The 18397-nt window shown below is 37.2% G+C and overlaps 1 protein-coding gene across 6 annotated transcripts in view; it reads left to right on the forward strand.

Moving 5' to 3' along the window:
- Positions 1-18397, forward strand: part of LOC113656605 — a 202459-nt gene that overhangs the window by 14582 nt on the left and 169480 nt on the right. For 3 of the 6 annotated variants that reach the window (XM_047819959.1, XM_047819961.1, XM_047819960.1), the window contains exons 2-9: positions 2951-3034; positions 3154-3492; positions 3917-4219; positions 5031-5129; positions 5287-5318; positions 5413-5475; positions 6221-6323; positions 6454-7598. In XM_047819959.1, the coding sequence (XP_047675915.1) occupies positions 2989-3034; positions 3154-3492; positions 3917-4219; positions 5031-5129; positions 5287-5318; positions 5413-5475; positions 6221-6310 (972 nt within the window). In that variant the 5' untranslated portion in view covers positions 2951-2988 and the 3' untranslated portion in view covers positions 6311-6323; positions 6454-7598. Of the gene's footprint in view, positions 1-2950; positions 3035-3153; positions 3493-3916; positions 4220-5030; positions 5130-5286; positions 5319-5412; positions 5476-6220; positions 6324-6453; positions 7599-18397 lie in introns of those variants that run through there. The other 3 variants (XM_047819963.1, XM_047819962.1, XM_047819964.1) reach the window with 3 other exon arrangements.

Here is an 18397-nt window from a genome sequence, read left to right on the forward strand (position 1 = left end):
CCAATCCATTGTCAGACTTTCGGAACAGCTTGGAGATGACTCCATCTTCCTTCAAAGAAGTTCCAGCAAGCTTCACTTCCAAGAACGACAACTGCTCTGATCTTCAGGATCACTTGGAAGAACGTCTGACCCCACCCTAACTGACTATTCAGAGTTTTCTCTGCTGCATCCGGACTCTTGTGCAGTAAGCCAATGCAAGTAACCGTTTCCTTTACCAACCAATTTAGATGCGTATTTTAAGTATGAACCTTGTATTGAGTCTTAAGGTGAATTTAGGTTTCTGTGACGATTTCCCAGTTAGGGTGTGATTAATTTTGAAGTCATTCCTTGCCATTCCTTTCCTTCCTTTCTCTAGTTTCTTCTTTCCAGTCTCTTCCTCCCCTTCCCCAATTTTAATTCCTTTTGTGTTTTTTTATTTTCATCTTCGTTTTCCCTATTTCTTTTGTTTGTTTGTGTAGTTAGTTTTATGTTGTGTTTGTCTCATTCATTAAATGCCATATTTTGTGCCACAAGTGATTGTCTCTGAGTATCGCTCACAAACTTAAGGTACCTGCAACATCTGGTCTGAACTACATGCTCTATTAAGTTAATTTAATTTAAATTACGGTGTATAGTAAAAGTGAAGTGAATCTTTCTTGGCCGGGAAGATACCGCTTTCATAGAATTAATAAAGGTTACACGTCCTGTTCGGCAGACGAACAGACCAAATAAGTGTAACGTTATTTCCATTACCGTTAATTTCAACTTAGGTTAAAATATTTAGGAGTCACTATAACAAGTTATAATTACTTATAAATATTTACCTTGCTTCGCGAGCCAAAATCGCTACAGTCCAATCAAATAAATTCAGTACAATTCAAAAACCTTTTGACAATATTTATTGTCACATAACATAGAACTGAACATATGTATGATTTTAGATATGTGTAACGAAGAGTCGTGAGACAGATGATCCATTTGCAGCTTTTTTTAAAAAAGACAAAATCGTAGTCATACAGGCAGGGTCAGGACAAGTAAACACAATATCAGAGCGCAGGCAGAAATCGGAATCGGAAAAACAGGCAGAGGGTCAGGGCAGGCAGCAAACAATCACAAATATAGAAGCAGAAACCGAAACCAGAACAGAGAAAACCAGGAATAGCTCAGAATGATAGTCGGAACAGATCAAGACTTTGCACTGGTGTCAAGTTCAAGTTCAGTCTTTATAGGAGGCGGCTGATGAGGAACAGGTGGTGGAGCAATCAGAGTCAGTGGTGGATTCTGGGAGGTGTTTTCCGGGAGAGCTAGTATTCAGGAGATGCTTCTCGGTGTTGGTGTTCGGTGCGCGTGGGTGGTGCGCTGACCATGACAATATGTATAACGTTCTCTCATTAAATAAATAAAAGTAGGGCTACATTTCAATATAAGAGAAAATAAATACATTGTGAAAATTGTGTAGGTTTAAATAAAGTGTTTAACTTTCCCTTTTATATCTCAGTGACAGAACTGAGCTCTAGCTTGTCTTGCAGGATGTTAAACCTGGGCTGGAATGGAGTCAGGGCCGCTCTCATACACATGTGGAGCTGCTCATTAGTGAGACTGAAACAATATTTAGTTTAGATTATGTTCATTGTAGAGAAAGCTGCCTTGCAGTTGTATGTAGAGCCAAACATGGTCAGGATGTATAGAGCTACTTTCCTCAGACCTGGGAAAGCTGTCTCAGGGACGCTGTCTTCAGATTTGAGTGGATATGTTTGTTCAAAACCTTTATGTTTTGTCTCATAATGGCGTTTCACATTGAAACATATCACACACTGGTTTAGTGTGAAGTGGGAAGTGTGAACAGAAATTAGTCTGTCCTTTCTGGATTAAATGTTTTCTCTTCCACCTTTCTTTATTTGGAGAGTGCCATTTGTTCTTTATTCTCCCTTTCTCCATCTCACTCGTCTGTTTCTCTCCCTTTGTTTTCTACATGTATCGCTATCCTTCTTTCATGTGTAACTTTACTCTAATTCTCTCACATCTATCTTGCACGGTTGAGTTGCAGTGTTTACTTCAGGAATGCACAGACTTTATCCGCCTGTTAGTGACCTACAGTATGTTCTAGACTCTGCTCTGTGTGATAAACACAATCACTGATCCTTTATTCACACTGAGGGACCTTTTCTCTAAGAGCAGATACTTTATTTCAGAGACACGATTACTTATTCAGAGGGAGGATTAATGTTAAGGTGATAAACATCCACATAATAGTGAATAAATATCACAAACTTCACAATTAACTCTGTACAAATTCACGTGTTTGTATAAAAGCTGATGATTTCCTTCTTTCTACATGAATGATTGTGTACACGTGTTATACTCAGTCACGTGTTCATATGTGAACTAAAAGGTAGATTTCTGTGTATAAAGTAAATCAGCAGAAATGGTGTAATGTAGTGATAGAGCAGGATTTTTAGCTTCTAGCATTGTTTAGTGAAGGCTGATTGGATTTAGTTCTCAGCATTTAGTTCAGGTTGAGTTTATGATGTAATGAGTCTCTTATTAATCTGATACTCAGTAAAAACACTAAAACTCGTATCCTGATCCCTGTACAGCGTTTAGCAGAAGCTCTGATCCAGAACAACTAACATTTATCTCATCATGCAAATGAGCAGTTGATGGTTAAGTGTCATGATCAAAAACATAAAGCAAAGACAGCTTGACATTGCTGGGATATAAACCCATGACCTTCTGATCAGTAGGCCATGTCTTACCCACTGAGGTCACACTGTACAGGTCAACACAGTATATTTAAAAGGATTTTTTTAATTCAGTCTAAAAAATGAAACCAGTGAAATTAAGAGACATTTGTAAATATTTGGATTCACTGAAGAGTTAAACACATGCTAACTGCTATAGAAGTGTGTGTGACATCAGTCAGCTGTTCTGTAGCTTTTATTTATAACGTGTCTCTGTTTGTTTGTTTCAGAAAATCTGTCAACACTCCACAAGAGTCTTCCAGACATCATGTCCCTCCTTTATATTTCCATATTATGGGTCTGTGCCTGTGTGGGTGAGTGACCAGGTTCTACAACACCAACAAGACAGAAGTGTCCTTCTATTGAATCAAATATCACAACAATGTTTTGTCAAATGTTACAAATCCTGTAGATTGTAATGTTTCTCCCACAGACAGTGCAGAATCTCTGGTTACTGTATCAGCTCAAGTGGGTTCCACAGTCATCCTGCCGTGTAAACTGACTGAAGAGTTCAAACCAACATCAGTTATTAGGTGGCAGTTCAATAAAGACATTGTGTTTGAGAGAAGCAGTAATGGTACATATTCAGGTTCAGGATATGAAGGACGTGTGGATGTTCCTGTGGACGAGCTGCGTAAAGGAAACTGTTCCCTGGTGTTGAAGAACATCAGAGTTAATGATACAGGAATCTACAATTCCGGTACAATGGTACATGTGGACAATAACACTGCAGAAAGAAAAGAAATTAACAGTGTTAGACTCTCAGTCTATGGTGAGTAAACTGTTCAGTGTAAAATTTTGACTAATTATAGAAGTCACAGTGTCTCAGATAACAGAGCTGGAAATAAGGAACAATAACAACATCTATTATAGAGAGGAATCAATACTTTATTTAGAGTTAACAGATGATGTGTTAGTAAAATACACAAATACAGACATAAATAAGACACAGACAATATTTTATTTGTAGAAAGTTTGTCAGAAAGGGTCAGAGGTCATCTGGGTGAGATTAGAGATGGATAGAGGACTGAGATCCTGCAGCAACAAAAATACTTTTACTTTCATGTGGACAAGAACAAGTGATCAGATATGAAGCTCACAGGACAACAAAAACAATCAGTTTCTATAAAAGAAATAAAAATATAAAGTTCCTAACATTAGATCATTTCCTAAAAGGTTTTTCTGTGTCTCTGAAGGTCTTCAGATATCAGCTCCAGTGGGTTCCACAGTTGTCCTGCCGTGTGATTGGAGTCATCTGTCCATCAAAACTCCTCATGTTAAGTGGTTTATCGATTCTGAGACAGTGTTTGAGCGAAAGGGTAAAGATGTAAATCAGAGTCAAGGATATAAGGATCGTGTGGACGTTCCTGAGGACGAGCTGCTTAAAGGAAACTGTTCCTTGGTGATGAAGAACATCAGTGTTTATGATGCAGGAATCTACAGCAGCTCCATGATGAATGACACAGAGGTCTTGGTCCAGAAGGTTGAACTGTCAGTTGGTAAGTGGATTAATCTCAGACGATACTGAGTACGACACATATCAGTACACAAAGTTTAAAATGTCTGGAAAGTTACTGAGTGACTTGAGCAGCATGTTTCCTGTAGATGTCAGTGTTTTTCAGTCCTGGTTGAGAGAGAACTACACAGTTTAATGTTCCCAGATCATTCTAAAGCTTTTCATGGCTGTGTTAGACTGAGTGAGGAGAACACACACCTCCTGTCCTGTATTTCACTACTGTTTCAGCACACACTCAGTCACTTCCTCTCAATAATCAACACTCAATCCTCATCTAAGAGCCTTGTGATCTGATAAAGTACTGAAATGGTTCTTAACCAATAACTCTGACCTGACATTGATAAAATATCTTCACTTTCCATTTCCAGTTGATTAAAACTTAAAACTAAAAATTATAAATGTAGAATAAATGAAAGTGACCCAGTGTTTGTGATCCTTTCCCTCTGAACAGGGTTTCATGGAAAAAGCAGTACATTAGGATGGAAAAGGAACCTGGTTAGATTATAATGACATGACAAGGGGGTGTGTCTAAAGTACAGGGCTTTTCTTCATCTGGTGTGAGCTCCAGTTCAAAACATCTTTTATTGTTCCTGGATAAACTTTAATAAAACACTTCATATTAATATAGCAGCGCAATACTGATTATTATTTAAGGATCAGTGATGACATCATCTGCATGTATGGCTGAAAAACACTGAACAATATCAGTAAATGTAGTCTGATGTTTGATAGATTTTCTTCAAGGACACTGTGTGTTTTAGAGGGCAGTGTTAATGTGACTCTTTCTTCATCAGAGATGAACTGGATTATTTTATATGTTGGGATCATTATCATCATCATCATCATCTTCATCATCTTCGTCTGTGTGTCTGTGTACTACAGCAGGGTGAAAGGTAAAACTGGATAAAATTTTAGGTTTAATGTCTGAAAGAAACATAGAGAATTTTTGTGGTAATTGTGTTTAACATGTGTGTAAATTTATTGTCTAATTATAATTTTTAAATATTTATCTTATGTTTCTGAAAACGATAAATCATCATCTATCATCAGCTCTCAGATGTGCCTCGAACTCCACTGAAAAGGTACAAAATAAAATAATAATAATAATAATAATAATAATAATAATAATAATAATAATAATAATAATAAAATTTTAACCACTTTTTTGTTGTTAAGGTGGAGAGTTTACAGAAACATGGCAACCCTCCCTGCCTACTTTGGGTCACTGTCATTTTAAAGGTACATTAGACAAGATCAGAAACTTCGGTCAGAAGAAGCCTCAAAGTTTTCCCTTAAACTTTATACTTCTGTACATTCTGTGGTACTTTATTTTCTGTGTTATTTTTATTTCCTTTTCATGGAGCAGTTTTTTTGAGCACAGAGAATGATCTTGATGTGCAGGTGAAAGTTCAGACTGAGATGGAGGGAAGGGGCTCTGTGGGATTTCTATAAATGACTGAGACGAAGTTCAAACACAAACAAACCTGTTTCAGTCACATAATACACTCGTGTTGAGGTCATGACTTACATCAGTATTATTTATTCACTATTTTCCAGGTTCTATGTGTTAGGAACAAAGAGAAAAAACTGGACTTTTACATTAAAGTAAAAACTTTGTCCTGTTTTTTTCAGTCACCATCACACACTCAGTCTGAAGTGTTCTGACTCTTACACTAATATTATTTATTTATAGGAATTATTATCAGTTCTAATAATAATATTTAGAATTCATTGAATTTATAGAATTTATAGAATTTATTAATAATTCTAATAATATAATCTAATATGAAGCCACAATAATAAGCCAAGTGTTTAAGGGGATTAAATTTGAAATGTGACAAGAAAAGTGTGAAATATTCTAATAAATGTAAGTGAACAGAATTCAGTAAACAGAACAGTGCAGTTAATGTCAAAGTTTAGACAATAAACAGAAAAAAAAACTGTTCAGTGTTTCTTCATCATCTGAATCTGAATCTCTCTACAGGATGGAAACAGACATCATCACAGTGTTCAGTACAACACAACGTCCGACAGTGTGACGTACACAACAGTCAACACACAACCACAGAGTTAATGACCAACACAAGGTGGCACCAATTATTTATTTCTTTATTTTCTGTTTTATATCTCTTTTCTATAGAGATGAACTTTGGCATTTTTTTTACATGGTATAAAGTTGTTTTTTTCACAACCTTCTCCTCCCCTTTCCTCTCTCAGATGGTCTGCTCTGATCTCATCATGGATTTCAGATCATCTTAAACTTCATCCCTGAGTCACAGCTGATGTTCATCTCTGGAGCTTCATCACCATGTCAGGATCTTCTGATTTACTGCAGAACTCTCAGTTCACACATCATGGACCATCAGTTACTCTTCTATCTAACCTGACTTGGTCTTTGTCATGTGATGTTACACTAAATAATGAACTGAGAACAGCTTTAACTTTTACATTTACATTTCTACACGTAAATCTTAATATTACTATTTTTATAAGATTTTATCCTCATCAAGACAAAAAAGAAAAACCCTACAAGGAATTAAATATCAAAACGAACAATTACAATAGGAACATAAAATAAATAAGTAAAATAAAAAATATAAAATAAAGATTACATAATAATAAACTTCAATTAGATAATATTTTGATAATACAGTAATAACTGCAGCAATTCAGTGTTCTTTAACCTTGTTTTTCTCCCAAGTTATTCTGCTGTAATGTCCACTTGATCGCAGAAGTGTAGAAAGTTAGTCCAGATTTTATAAAAGTAATTTAACTTCCCTTTGATAGCAAATGTCAGTTTTTCCAAAGCAAGGTTTAAGGACATTTCCTTGATCCATTGGTTAGAAAAATGTCTTTGAGTGTCTTTCCACTTTAATGCAATGACACGTTTGGCCTGTAGAAAACTAAAGTCTATTAGTTTACGTTTTCTTGCATTTACGACCAGATTTATTTTGTATAGATGGAATACATACAGTTTTAGTTTAAGAGGAACATTATCTCCAATTAACTGACCGATCATAGTAAGAATTTTTTTCCAAAATGTTTGAAGCTCTTTACAGTCCCATACACAGTGGGAAAGTTTACCAACTTCATCTTTGCACTTTGTACAGTTGTCAGGGATATTGGGATTGAACCTATTTGATTTTACATGAGTACTGTACTGTATGTCCTTAAAAGCTATTTGTATTGCAGTAGTTTGCACCTTGTGTTAATGCTCTGGGTTTGAGCAAACAGACGATTCTTCCCATTCTTCTTTCGAAATATCTTCCTGCAGATCATTTTTCCATGCTGCCAAGTAAGATAAAGAATTATCTTTTGATCCCTCTAAGAGTATGTTATAAAACAATGATAAATTGACCCTAGCATTTTGCAGTGGCAGCTTGGTGGAGCTGGGGTTCGAACCCATGACCTTCCGATTAGTAGCCCTACACCTTAACCACTGTGCTTCCACATCCCACAGTCCCATACACAGTGGGAAAGTTTACCAACTTCATCTTTGCACTTTGTACAGTTGTCAGGGATATTGAGATTGAACCTATTTAAGTTTACATGAGTACTGTACTGTATGTTTGAGAAAATAGTATTAAAATGTTTTAAAGTATTAAACTGTGGTTTTCTGTGACTGGAAATAAGGGTTCTGAGCAGGTTTTCTTTTGAGAGTTTACAAAGCTCCTGACCTGCAGATATTTAAAGTAGTGTTTCTGAAGGAGACCATATTTTCTCACTAGTTGTTGAAATGACATGATATACCTTCTTCATATAAATCTTTTACTTGGAAAATTCCTTTATATGTCAAGTTTTTAAATCCCATATAAGCTTCTGCCAGGTGTGGGAAAATAATTTTAAGTCATTGTTTTATTTCCTTTTCGTTCTAGCATATTTTTATGGATCATGTAGAAGCCAACTCCATTAGACTTGTGGTTCCTGTATCTCATTAAAAGGAAAGGACAGGGGCAATGTATCTCAGGGTATCATCTGTCTCTTTGTACCATTTGTCCCGTTGTTTAAGGTGGCCATTTGATTCAAGGTCTGAGTCAAGAAGGAATGCCAAACATTAGAGGTGAACTCATTCCTATTATAATGAAGGGGTCTGAGAAAGATTGTTATGTGAATGGGATTAAGGGTGGTTGAAATTCCAGGATCTGGTGTGGGGGCTGTTACATCCTTTCATGCATGGATTGTCACCAGAGTGTTTTGTCTCTATCTGATGGGACTGCTCCCTAAAATGTGTATAATTACAATGTATTACAACTTTAAATCAGACATGATGACTGCAGCGCCCGTGCCAGTACGCTCTGACTTTCAGACTCGTTTCATCGTGTATTTATAATAAAGACTACTGCACAAGGATATCCAAGTCTCCTGGTCTTCTATGGAAAACTTTTATTACCCCAGATTGGTGAAAATCATGGCAATGTAATTCTTTCACCTAAATATTCATGAGCCAACAGATATTGTATTTTTAAGAAAAGGATTTTTGTTATTTTTTTAAGTGTTTTAATTGGGGAAGAATAAATATACGTTGATGGTTTTTATTATTCCAAATAAATCTAGTAAATATTTTCTTGAGTGTGGGAAAAATGTTGCAGTTAGTGGAAGTGGGATTGACTGGAAAAACTTAGAATTGACATTTTTATAATATTAATGCGTCCTATCATAAAAATCAGTAGTGTATTCCATCTCTTGAGTGAGTCTGTGACTTTCTTTACTAATGGGTCATAATTAGTTGAAACATTTTCATCACTGGAGTCACCTTAAATCCTAAATATGTAAATCCTTCTGGACCATTTTCAAACTGCATATGGTACACAGGGTTTCTCCTTTCATCTCCATTTAAAAAACAATAGGGCGCTTTAATTGTTATTAATTTCATAACCTGAAAATGCTTCAAACTCTATTAGGATAATGTGAAGTGCCCAGATAGAAGTCTCTAGTTTTGTAAGAAATACTACTGTCATCTGCAAACAAAAATAGATGATGTCCCTTTTCACCTACTGTTATACCTTTCATTTCTGGACTATTGGAATATCTGGAATTGCCATGGCAAGTGTCTGGGCACCGGCTTGGGCTATTCAGGTGGATTATGTGGAGCAGCATGTGGTAGAACAGAGGAGGAGGAGGAGGAAAGGCAAAGAATGTAGACGTATGAAGATGCCCCACCAGTGCTAGTATATCAACAGCTATGTGTGACAGCAGATGAAAGAAAGCTTGTGCTGGGTCGAGATGATCGTGTTTACAGGAATAAATGAGGCACAAAGGCAGAAGCTGCAACAGTAAACTCTACAAAAATAATGAATAAAAGAATTAATACTTACACATGATAAAATATCCAGAATAGTGGAATGGATCAGAAAGGTTGTGCACAGGTCAGAAAGTTGGGGAAAGACCCTAGGGAGTGTTTTTATATAAAAATATATATAATATATAGGAGAAAATATATATAATATATAATATTTATGTCTTTTGTGACACAAGTTCTTTCTGAAGTGTATCTAAGTGGAATCTGGGTCGAGGCAGTCTGTAAGTTATTACACCTCATTTCCTGTCTACATGCGTGTGAAGGTTTACTGGCTATACCTATGGTCTGAACGAAAGAGCAGTGTGTGTGTGTGTGTGTGTGTGTGTGTGTGTGTGTGTGTGTGTGTGTGTGTGTGTGTGTGTGTGTGTGTGTGTGTGTGTGTGTGTGTGTGTGTGTGTGTGTGTGTGTGTGTGTGTGTGTGTGTGTGTGTGTGTGGTGAGGGAGATCACAGTGATACTGAACTCTCCACATGTCTGTCTTTATCTCATCAGACAGTTGTGAGTTCACACTCGGACACTGCACAGCTGCAACTCTCAGGCCCTTGAACAACACCCATAATCCTCTCTGCCCCAGGGCCCTGCGCTCTGACACCACTTACAACAGAGCTGGAATACAGTATGTGAGGAAATTAATCACAACTCACTGTACATATATGTGGTGATACTTCTTCTTCTTGTATTATTATTATTATTATTATTATTATTATTATTATTATTATTATTATTATTATTATTAATAATAATAATAATAATAATATTAATATCAGTATTATTATTATTATACACAGCTCATATAGGGAATCAGCATCCTACCACCCACTGCGCACTCTGTGCACCCTGTACTCTAGTGTCTAGTGTGTGAATGAACAATAAAAGTCTTATTTCTGGGCAAGTTGATTTAATCTCCTCATTTACTACCACCACAGCGCCGTCTAGTGGACGGATTAATGTGCATGTCACGTGCATTTAAGGTATCATTTAATAATCACCTCAGGTTTATGTTACCTCACTAAATTAGTTTATATTAATGATCACCTCAGGTTTACATTACCTAACTAACTTAGTTTATATTAATAATCACCTCAGGTTTATGTTACCTCACTAACTTAGTTTATATTAATGATCACTTCAGGTTTACGTTACCTCACTAACTTAGTTTATATTAATAATCACCTCAGGTTTACGTTACCTCACTTACTTCGTTTATATTAATAACCAACTCAGGTTTATGTTACCTCACTAACTTAGTTTATGTTAATAATCACCTCAGAGTTACGTTACCTCACCAGCTTCGTTTATATTAATAATCACCTCAGGTTTATGTTAACTCACTAAATTAGTTTATATTAATGATCACCTCAGATTTACATTACCTCACTAACAATAGATTATATTAATGATCACTTCAGGTTTACATTACTTCACTAACTTAGTTTACATTAATAATCACCTCAGGTTTACGTTTCCTCACTAACTTCATTTTTATTAATAACCAACTCTGGTTTATGTTACCTCACTAACTTAGTTTATATTAATAATCACCTCAGAGTTACGTTACCTCACCAACTTAGTTTATATTAATAATCACCTCGGATTTACATTACCTCACTAACAAAAGATTATATTAATAATCACCTCAGGTTTATATAACCTCACTAACTTAGTTTATATTAATAATCACCTTAATATTACCTCACTAACTTAGTTTATATTAATAATCACCTCAGATTTATATTAACTCACTAACTTAGTTTATATTAATAATCACCTCAGGTTTATATTACCTCACTGACTTAGTTTATATTAATGATCACCTCAGGCTTACGTTAAGATTTTTTTTTATAAATTTCTACCAGCAGGCCTGGGAGCTTTTCCAGTTTTCATGGACTGTAATGCCTCTTGCAGGTCTTCCATGCTCTTTCCAAGGTGTTTGTGTATTGAGATTTGGATAGGTTACCAGGTTCTCATATATATATATTGCATATAATGTACATATTGCATATAATGTGTAGTGCTACTGTAAGTATGTCTAATAGTACACTGTGTGTGCTGACTTTGTAAGAGCATATTGCACATTTTCACCTGTTAATTTCACCTGTATGTTAATTGTTTTTGCAATTAAATGTTAATTGTTTCTGCTCACTCCCAATAATTTCACTCACCAAGTCGCATGTGTCGTGGTCAGTGTTGTATAAAGTACTAGAAAGCAATACTTGAGTAAAAGTACAAATATCGTACTAGAAAAAGACTTTGGTAGAAGTGGAGGTCACCTTTTAAAATATTACTCAAGTAAAAGTCTTTAAGTATCTGATATATACTGTACTTAAAGTATCTGATATATACTGTACTTAAGTATCAAAAGTAATTTTCTGATATTTAATGTACTTAAGTATTTGAAGTAAAAGTAAAAAGTAAAATTTCGGTAGGCATAAGAGGCACCTCATCTGGTAGGAAGAATCTTTCATTCCAATGTACAGAAACATTTCTTGCAAATACGGCCACTGGTGTATAACGTTGTCTTCTTCACCCTGTTCACCACTATCGGCGGGGTGGTCGTCTATGACAGGGGAGGCCAACCCGCTGCTCCCGAGCCGCATGCGGCTCTTTGCCCGGGTTCATGCGGCTCCTACATTCAAATCGGGGTTTGTATTTGTGTCTTTTTAATAAGCGTGTTCGCTTCCCTGCTGTTCTTACCTTCCCTGTGAGTGGGAAACATTCTGTTGCACACAATTCCAAATAACAGTTGGTCTGAGTCCAGTGTGTTTTATCCTGTAGTCAAAATTTTTGAAGTTCGGGGACGATATAACTGGTATATATATTACTGTGGCTGAATTTTTGTTTTGAGTTTTACTTTTCTCTTATTTATGTATTTCTGTAATAAAGTTTTTTCCTTTTCTTTTTTTAGATTAATGTTACACTTTGTACATTCAAGATAAAGTGATGAACTTCACAAAATGTTGTTTTTATCATTTTTGTTTAAATATACAAAAATGTAGAGCAACTTTTCTTTGAGTACTTGTTTGGGGAGTAAGTGACGTCAGCGTGGCACAGCGGGGGTTTCTCATCATACGATATGTGTTGGCCTCAGTTTCACTGCACGAGGCTGGTGGACGAATGTAAAAACTGTGTGTATCAGAGTGGGAACAGCCGCTTCCCCGTTCGATCTGATGATTTCTCCATATTAACAGATTAAAAGTGCCAGATCTCATCGCTGTGTGGTTCTTGTGGGTGACGGTGTTTGTTCCAGTCAGGCTACATTAGGACTTGTTAGGATCAGATTTCCAGTCCATCCACTGCAGGGTCCGGCGCTGATACTTTAACCGTGTTTCTGTAAAGAACATCTGGATTAAATAACATGCATTAATGAAATTTTTTTTTATAGCTGGTTTAACCGCAGTTTTACAAACCTGGACAGACACCGACATAAGAACAGATTTAATTGTTTTTTAACTGTGTAATCCTCCAAATGTTCACACCAGACAACTGGACCAGACCTGAAGACCTTCCGTCTGTAGTCACTGTTTAATGTTGGAAAATCTACAGACAAGAAACTTCACAGAATCTTTAAATGATCAGACTAAACTAAAGAGAAAGTAAAAGCTTCCTGCAGTCACGATGTTGCTGTAATATAACACTAAACAGATGGCAGCAGGATTTAAATTCAGACTGGAAATGTTCTTCTGTCTCTGAGGTAAAGCTGAGTTTTTAATTCTTCTCTCTTACTATTTTTGTTATTAATGGTGCTTGCAAAGCAACATTATTGTTATCTTGTATACTGAGATATTGTTCTAACGGACAAAAAACTTTGGCACGTAACTTGTCCCACAGCTTTTGTCCTAGACCCATGAATGAGGTGTCAAATTGACCGGCTTATTGAGGAGAGGTGTGCTATGACTTTTTTAAGCGATCCAACAAACAAAAAAGAGGCCAAAAAATCCCTTAGACTTGAATGGGAAATCCCTAAAATTCCTCTAATCTCTTTCACTCTCTCTCTCACGCACACACACACACACACACACACACACACACGCACAAACACACACACACACAAGCAGCCAGCCTTAGGTGCTGGAAGCCCGGCCAAATCTGTTGCCTCTCCCTCGCTCCGGTTCTCTCACCTCTGTACGGAACCCTGCGCTCCAGCAGGCCCTGAGCACCCACACTTAAGCACACCCCGACTGACAACGGCATGAGACACTTATGAAAGCGTAGACAAAAAAGCCTGGCCCCTGGGATAACCACCCATTCATTTTGCATTGACTCCTGGTACAACTACCTATACTTTAACAAGGCAACTCCTGGTATAACCAGCTATGCTTTAAAATGGCTACCCCTGGTATAACCAAGTGTTATTTATTATTTATTTTTATTTTTTTGGCTTCTCTTCTGTGTTCTTCTAGTGACTATAGATGTAAGGGAGACTCTCAATACATGTAACTATCAACTCCACACTAACAATCCAATGATTCCAAAAGTATTGGCCCCCAGTCCGATGAGGGGAACTGACGTCACGTGTAGCCCTGCCCCCAAAATAAGCGAAATCAAAAATTTTGCACAACATGGACAGGTGACATATCAAAATACTCAGCACGATGAGGGAAACTTGCCACGTGCAAGCACCATTCACATTTTCTTCAGGAAATGTACATTCTAGTTTTATTTGTATTTTGCTGATTTCTGGAGATTTCTGTTGGAAAAAACTTGGCATTGTATTGCAAAGAAACATAAGTGTTGAAATATGATCATTATCAGTGTAATACTAAGACAGTTTAGTGAAATATGATCAATATCAGTGTAATATTGAGACAGTTTAGTGTATTATGATCAATATCAGTGTAATACTGAGACAGTTTAATGTAATATGATCAATATCAGTGTAATACTGAGACAGTTTATTGAAATATGATCAATATCAGTGTAATACTGAGACAGTTTGATTTTCAAGAACTTTACGTAAGCTTTAAATTTTATACTTCAATATCCCAAGATTTGAATAAACAATGCTGCACTACTTAAGATGTGGTCTGGAATAAAAGATCCCCATTTAAATTCTATTTCCAGTGACATCACTAACTCATATTGTGGGTTACATTTATCTAAATCTGTGGTCTGTTCTGTCAGTAGTTTAATGTTCTAGACCAGAGGTATTCAACTAAATTTTAAAGAGGTCCAGTAAGAGAAAATTTCTTGAAGCAAAGGTCCTGAAGATCATAATGTCTAACTAGTTATTGTGATATCTATTTAAGTAGCCTAGTAGTTGTCTCAACATCTGGAAGCAATCAATACCTGACTGTCCTGTAGTGTCTGGTACAGGTCATTTAGATTTCATGCCCAAGGCACCCTAAACTTCGGCATCTAATCTCCAATCAACCGATGAGCAACCCAGTTTTACACACACAACTGGCTCCAGAATGACTGGAGCCTACACAAAGACCAGATAACCCCAAGTCAAACAATGAGACATTCCTTTTACTAATAAAACAAGTAGATAAGCTACTCTAAGATTCTTATTCTCATAACCCTGTTGTAATGTGTTTCTTCTGTTAGGGCTTGCCTGACTTAAAATTATTTGATCCTTACTTTCCTGACAGGGGCGTATTTTATTCATGTGTCAGAACACAACACTGTATTAACATCAGTTACACTTTGATTACTAATCTGTGTATGTAATGTACCGCTGCCTTTATACCGTCATTCCCTTTCATGTTTAGTATCCAAATGAACACAATGTTATTGGTTACTCATTTTTCAAACAATGCTGTAATTTATTTGAGCACTAAAGGCGCCATACCGTCTTAATACACCTTGGATAAAACTTTAAAGTCATCTAAAAGTTTGATAGCTAAACCATGCCCACAGACACCTGAAAAGGGAGTTTTTCCCTCCGAAATCTCAGGCCGTAGTATTGGCCATCTCCCCAAAATGGGTGGAGTTCGCGACCTTTAAATTGTCACAAACACCACCAATCCATTGTCAGACTTTCGGAACAGCTTGGAGATGACTCCATCTTCCTTCAAAGAAGTTCCAGCAAGCTTCACTTCCAAGAACGACAACTGCTCTGATCTTCAGGATCACTTGGAAGAACGTCTGACCCCACCCTAACTGACTATTCAGAGTTTTCTCTGCTGCATCCGGACTCTTGTGCAGTAAGCCAATGCAAGTAACCGTTTCCTTTACCAACCAATTTAGATGCGTATTTTAAGTATGAACCTTGTATTGAGTCTTAAGGTGAATTTAGGTTTCTGTGACGATTTCCCAGTTAGGGTGTGATTAATTTTGAAGTCATTCCTTGCCATTCCTTTCCTTCCTTTCTCTAGTTTCTTCTTTCCAGTCTCTTCCTCCCTTTCCCCAATTTTAATTCCTTTTGTGTTATTTTATTTTCATCTTCGTTTTCCCTATTTCTTTTGTTTGTTTGTGTAGTTAGTTTATGTTGTGTTTGTCTCATTCATTAAATGCCATATTTTGTGCCACAAGTGATTGTCTCTGAGTATCGCTCACAAACTTACGGTACCTGCAACATCTGGTCTGAACTACATGCTCTATTAAGTTCATTTAATTTAAATTACGGTATACAGTAAAAGTGAAGTGAATCTTTCTTGGCCGGGAAGATACCGCTTTCATAGAATTAATAAAGGTTACACGTCCTGTTCGGCAGACGAACAGACCAAATAAGTGTAACGTTAATTCCATTACCGTTAATTTCAACTTAGGTTAAAATATTTAGGAGTCACTATAACACGTTATAATTACTTATAAATATTTACCTTGCTTCGTGAGCCAAAATCGCTACAGTCCAATCAAATAAATTCAGTACAATTCAAAAACCTTTTGACAATATTTATTGTCACATAACATAGAACTGAACATATGTATGATTGTAGATATGTGTAACAAAGAGTCGTGAGGCAGATGATCCATTTGCAGCTTTTTTTTTAAAAAAAGACAAAATCGTAGTCATACAGGCAGGGTCAGGACAAGTAAACACAATATCAGAGCGCAGGCAGAAATCGGAATCGGAAAAACAGGCAGAGGGTCAGGGCAGGCAGCAAACAATCACAAATATAGAAGCAGAAACCGAAACCAGAACAGAGAAAACCAGGAATAGCTCAGAATGATAGTCGGAACAGATCAAGACTTTGCACTGGTGTCAAGTTCAAGTTCAGTCTTCATAGGAGGCGGCTGATGAGGAACAGGTGGTGGAGCAATCAGAGTCAGTGGTGGATTCAGGAGATGCTTCTCGGTGTTGGTGTTCGGTGCGCGTGGGTGGTGCGCTGACCGTGACAATATGTATAACGTTCTCTCATTAAATAAATAAAAGTAGGGCTACATTTCAATAAAAGAGAAAATAAATACATTGTGAAAATTGTGTAGGTTTAAATAAAGTGCTTAACTTTCCCTTTTATATCTCAGTGACAGAACTGAGCTCTAGCTTGTCGAGGAAGCAGTGGAGAGGGATTAATGTAGCTGCTGTTCATAATTTTCACAAGTACTAGATGATAATCTGCATTTGGTCAGATGTATTAGAGCACAAGATTATGGGATGTATTAACTGTACGTCTGACTAAAGAGATAAGTTTTAAATCTACATTTATACTGGGAAAATGCGTCTGAGCACGGAACACTATCAGGAAGACTATTCCAAAATTTGGGAGCTAGTAAGGCAGTGCAGTAAGGCTATTTCCTGAGATGATTTCATTTACTATAAGTGCTTTCGGTGATCTAATGTTCAGAAGCGCAACTTTTTTTGTTTGTTTCTTTGGCATTTTTCTGGCCTAATTACGGTAAGATTATTTAGAGAACTTCTCATGCATTTACTTTTTGATCTCACTACTCAGGGAACAGACACAGTTTCAATAGGATGAGCTTCCATGGGTTAACATCAACACGGAATGGTGTAAGAACTATGTGCTTGTTTTTAGCTACTGTTCATCATTAGTGGAGTTTGAGACTGTTAGATTCAAACCATTTTATTTAACACAGGAATTCAACACGGTTTTCATTGTCAGAGTGTACGTTCCCCCAAGCGCTAATGCTAAAGAGGCTGTATGTGAACTCTATGAGGCTATTAGTGATCTGCAGAATTTTCACCCCAATGGACTGTTTGTCATCGCCGGAGGTTTCAATCATGCAAATCTCAAATCAGCGCTCCCTAAATTTCATCAACATGTGGACTTTGCAATGAGAGGGGAAAACACACTAGATCTTGTTTACACAAATATTCCCGGCACGTATCGTGCGGAGCCCCGCCCCCACCTTGGCTATTCAGACCACATCTCTGTTATGCTAATTCCAGCATATAGACCACGCCCCAGATTCTCTAAACCGGTTCTGAAACCTGGCCAGCAGGAGTCACCTCTGCTCTTCAGGTCTGCTTTGAGTGCACTGACTGGAACATCTTCAGGGATGTTGCAACCAATGGTCAACTTGAAGGAAATACACGTCATCAGTGACCAGCTACATCGGCAAGTGCATTGATGATGTGACCGTCTCCAAGGCCATCACTACATTCTCCAATCAGAAGCCGTGGATGACTGTTAACATGTGTACATTGTCTGAATACTAATGACCTAGACTTCAGAACAGGGGACAGGGCAGCCCTAAGAACAGCAAGGTACAAACTGTCCCAAGTCATCAGAGAGGCAAATGACGCACATGCCCAGACAATCCACAGCCACTTCCAGGACAGCGGAGACACCCGGCACATGTGGCAGGGCATACAGGTGATCACAAACTACAAGTCAGCTTCACCTGCTTGTGATAGCGATGACTCCCTCCCAGGTGCACTGAACGACTTCTACACTCGGTTTGAGGTGCAGAACAATGTAACGGCAAGGAAGACCATCCCTCAACCCGACGACCAGGT

The sequence above is a fragment of the Tachysurus fulvidraco genome, chromosome 10, assembly GCF_022655615.1.
Source record: "Tachysurus fulvidraco isolate hzauxx_2018 chromosome 10, HZAU_PFXX_2.0, whole genome shotgun sequence".
Taxonomy (NCBI): Eukaryota; Metazoa; Chordata; class Actinopteri; order Siluriformes; family Bagridae; genus Tachysurus; species Tachysurus fulvidraco.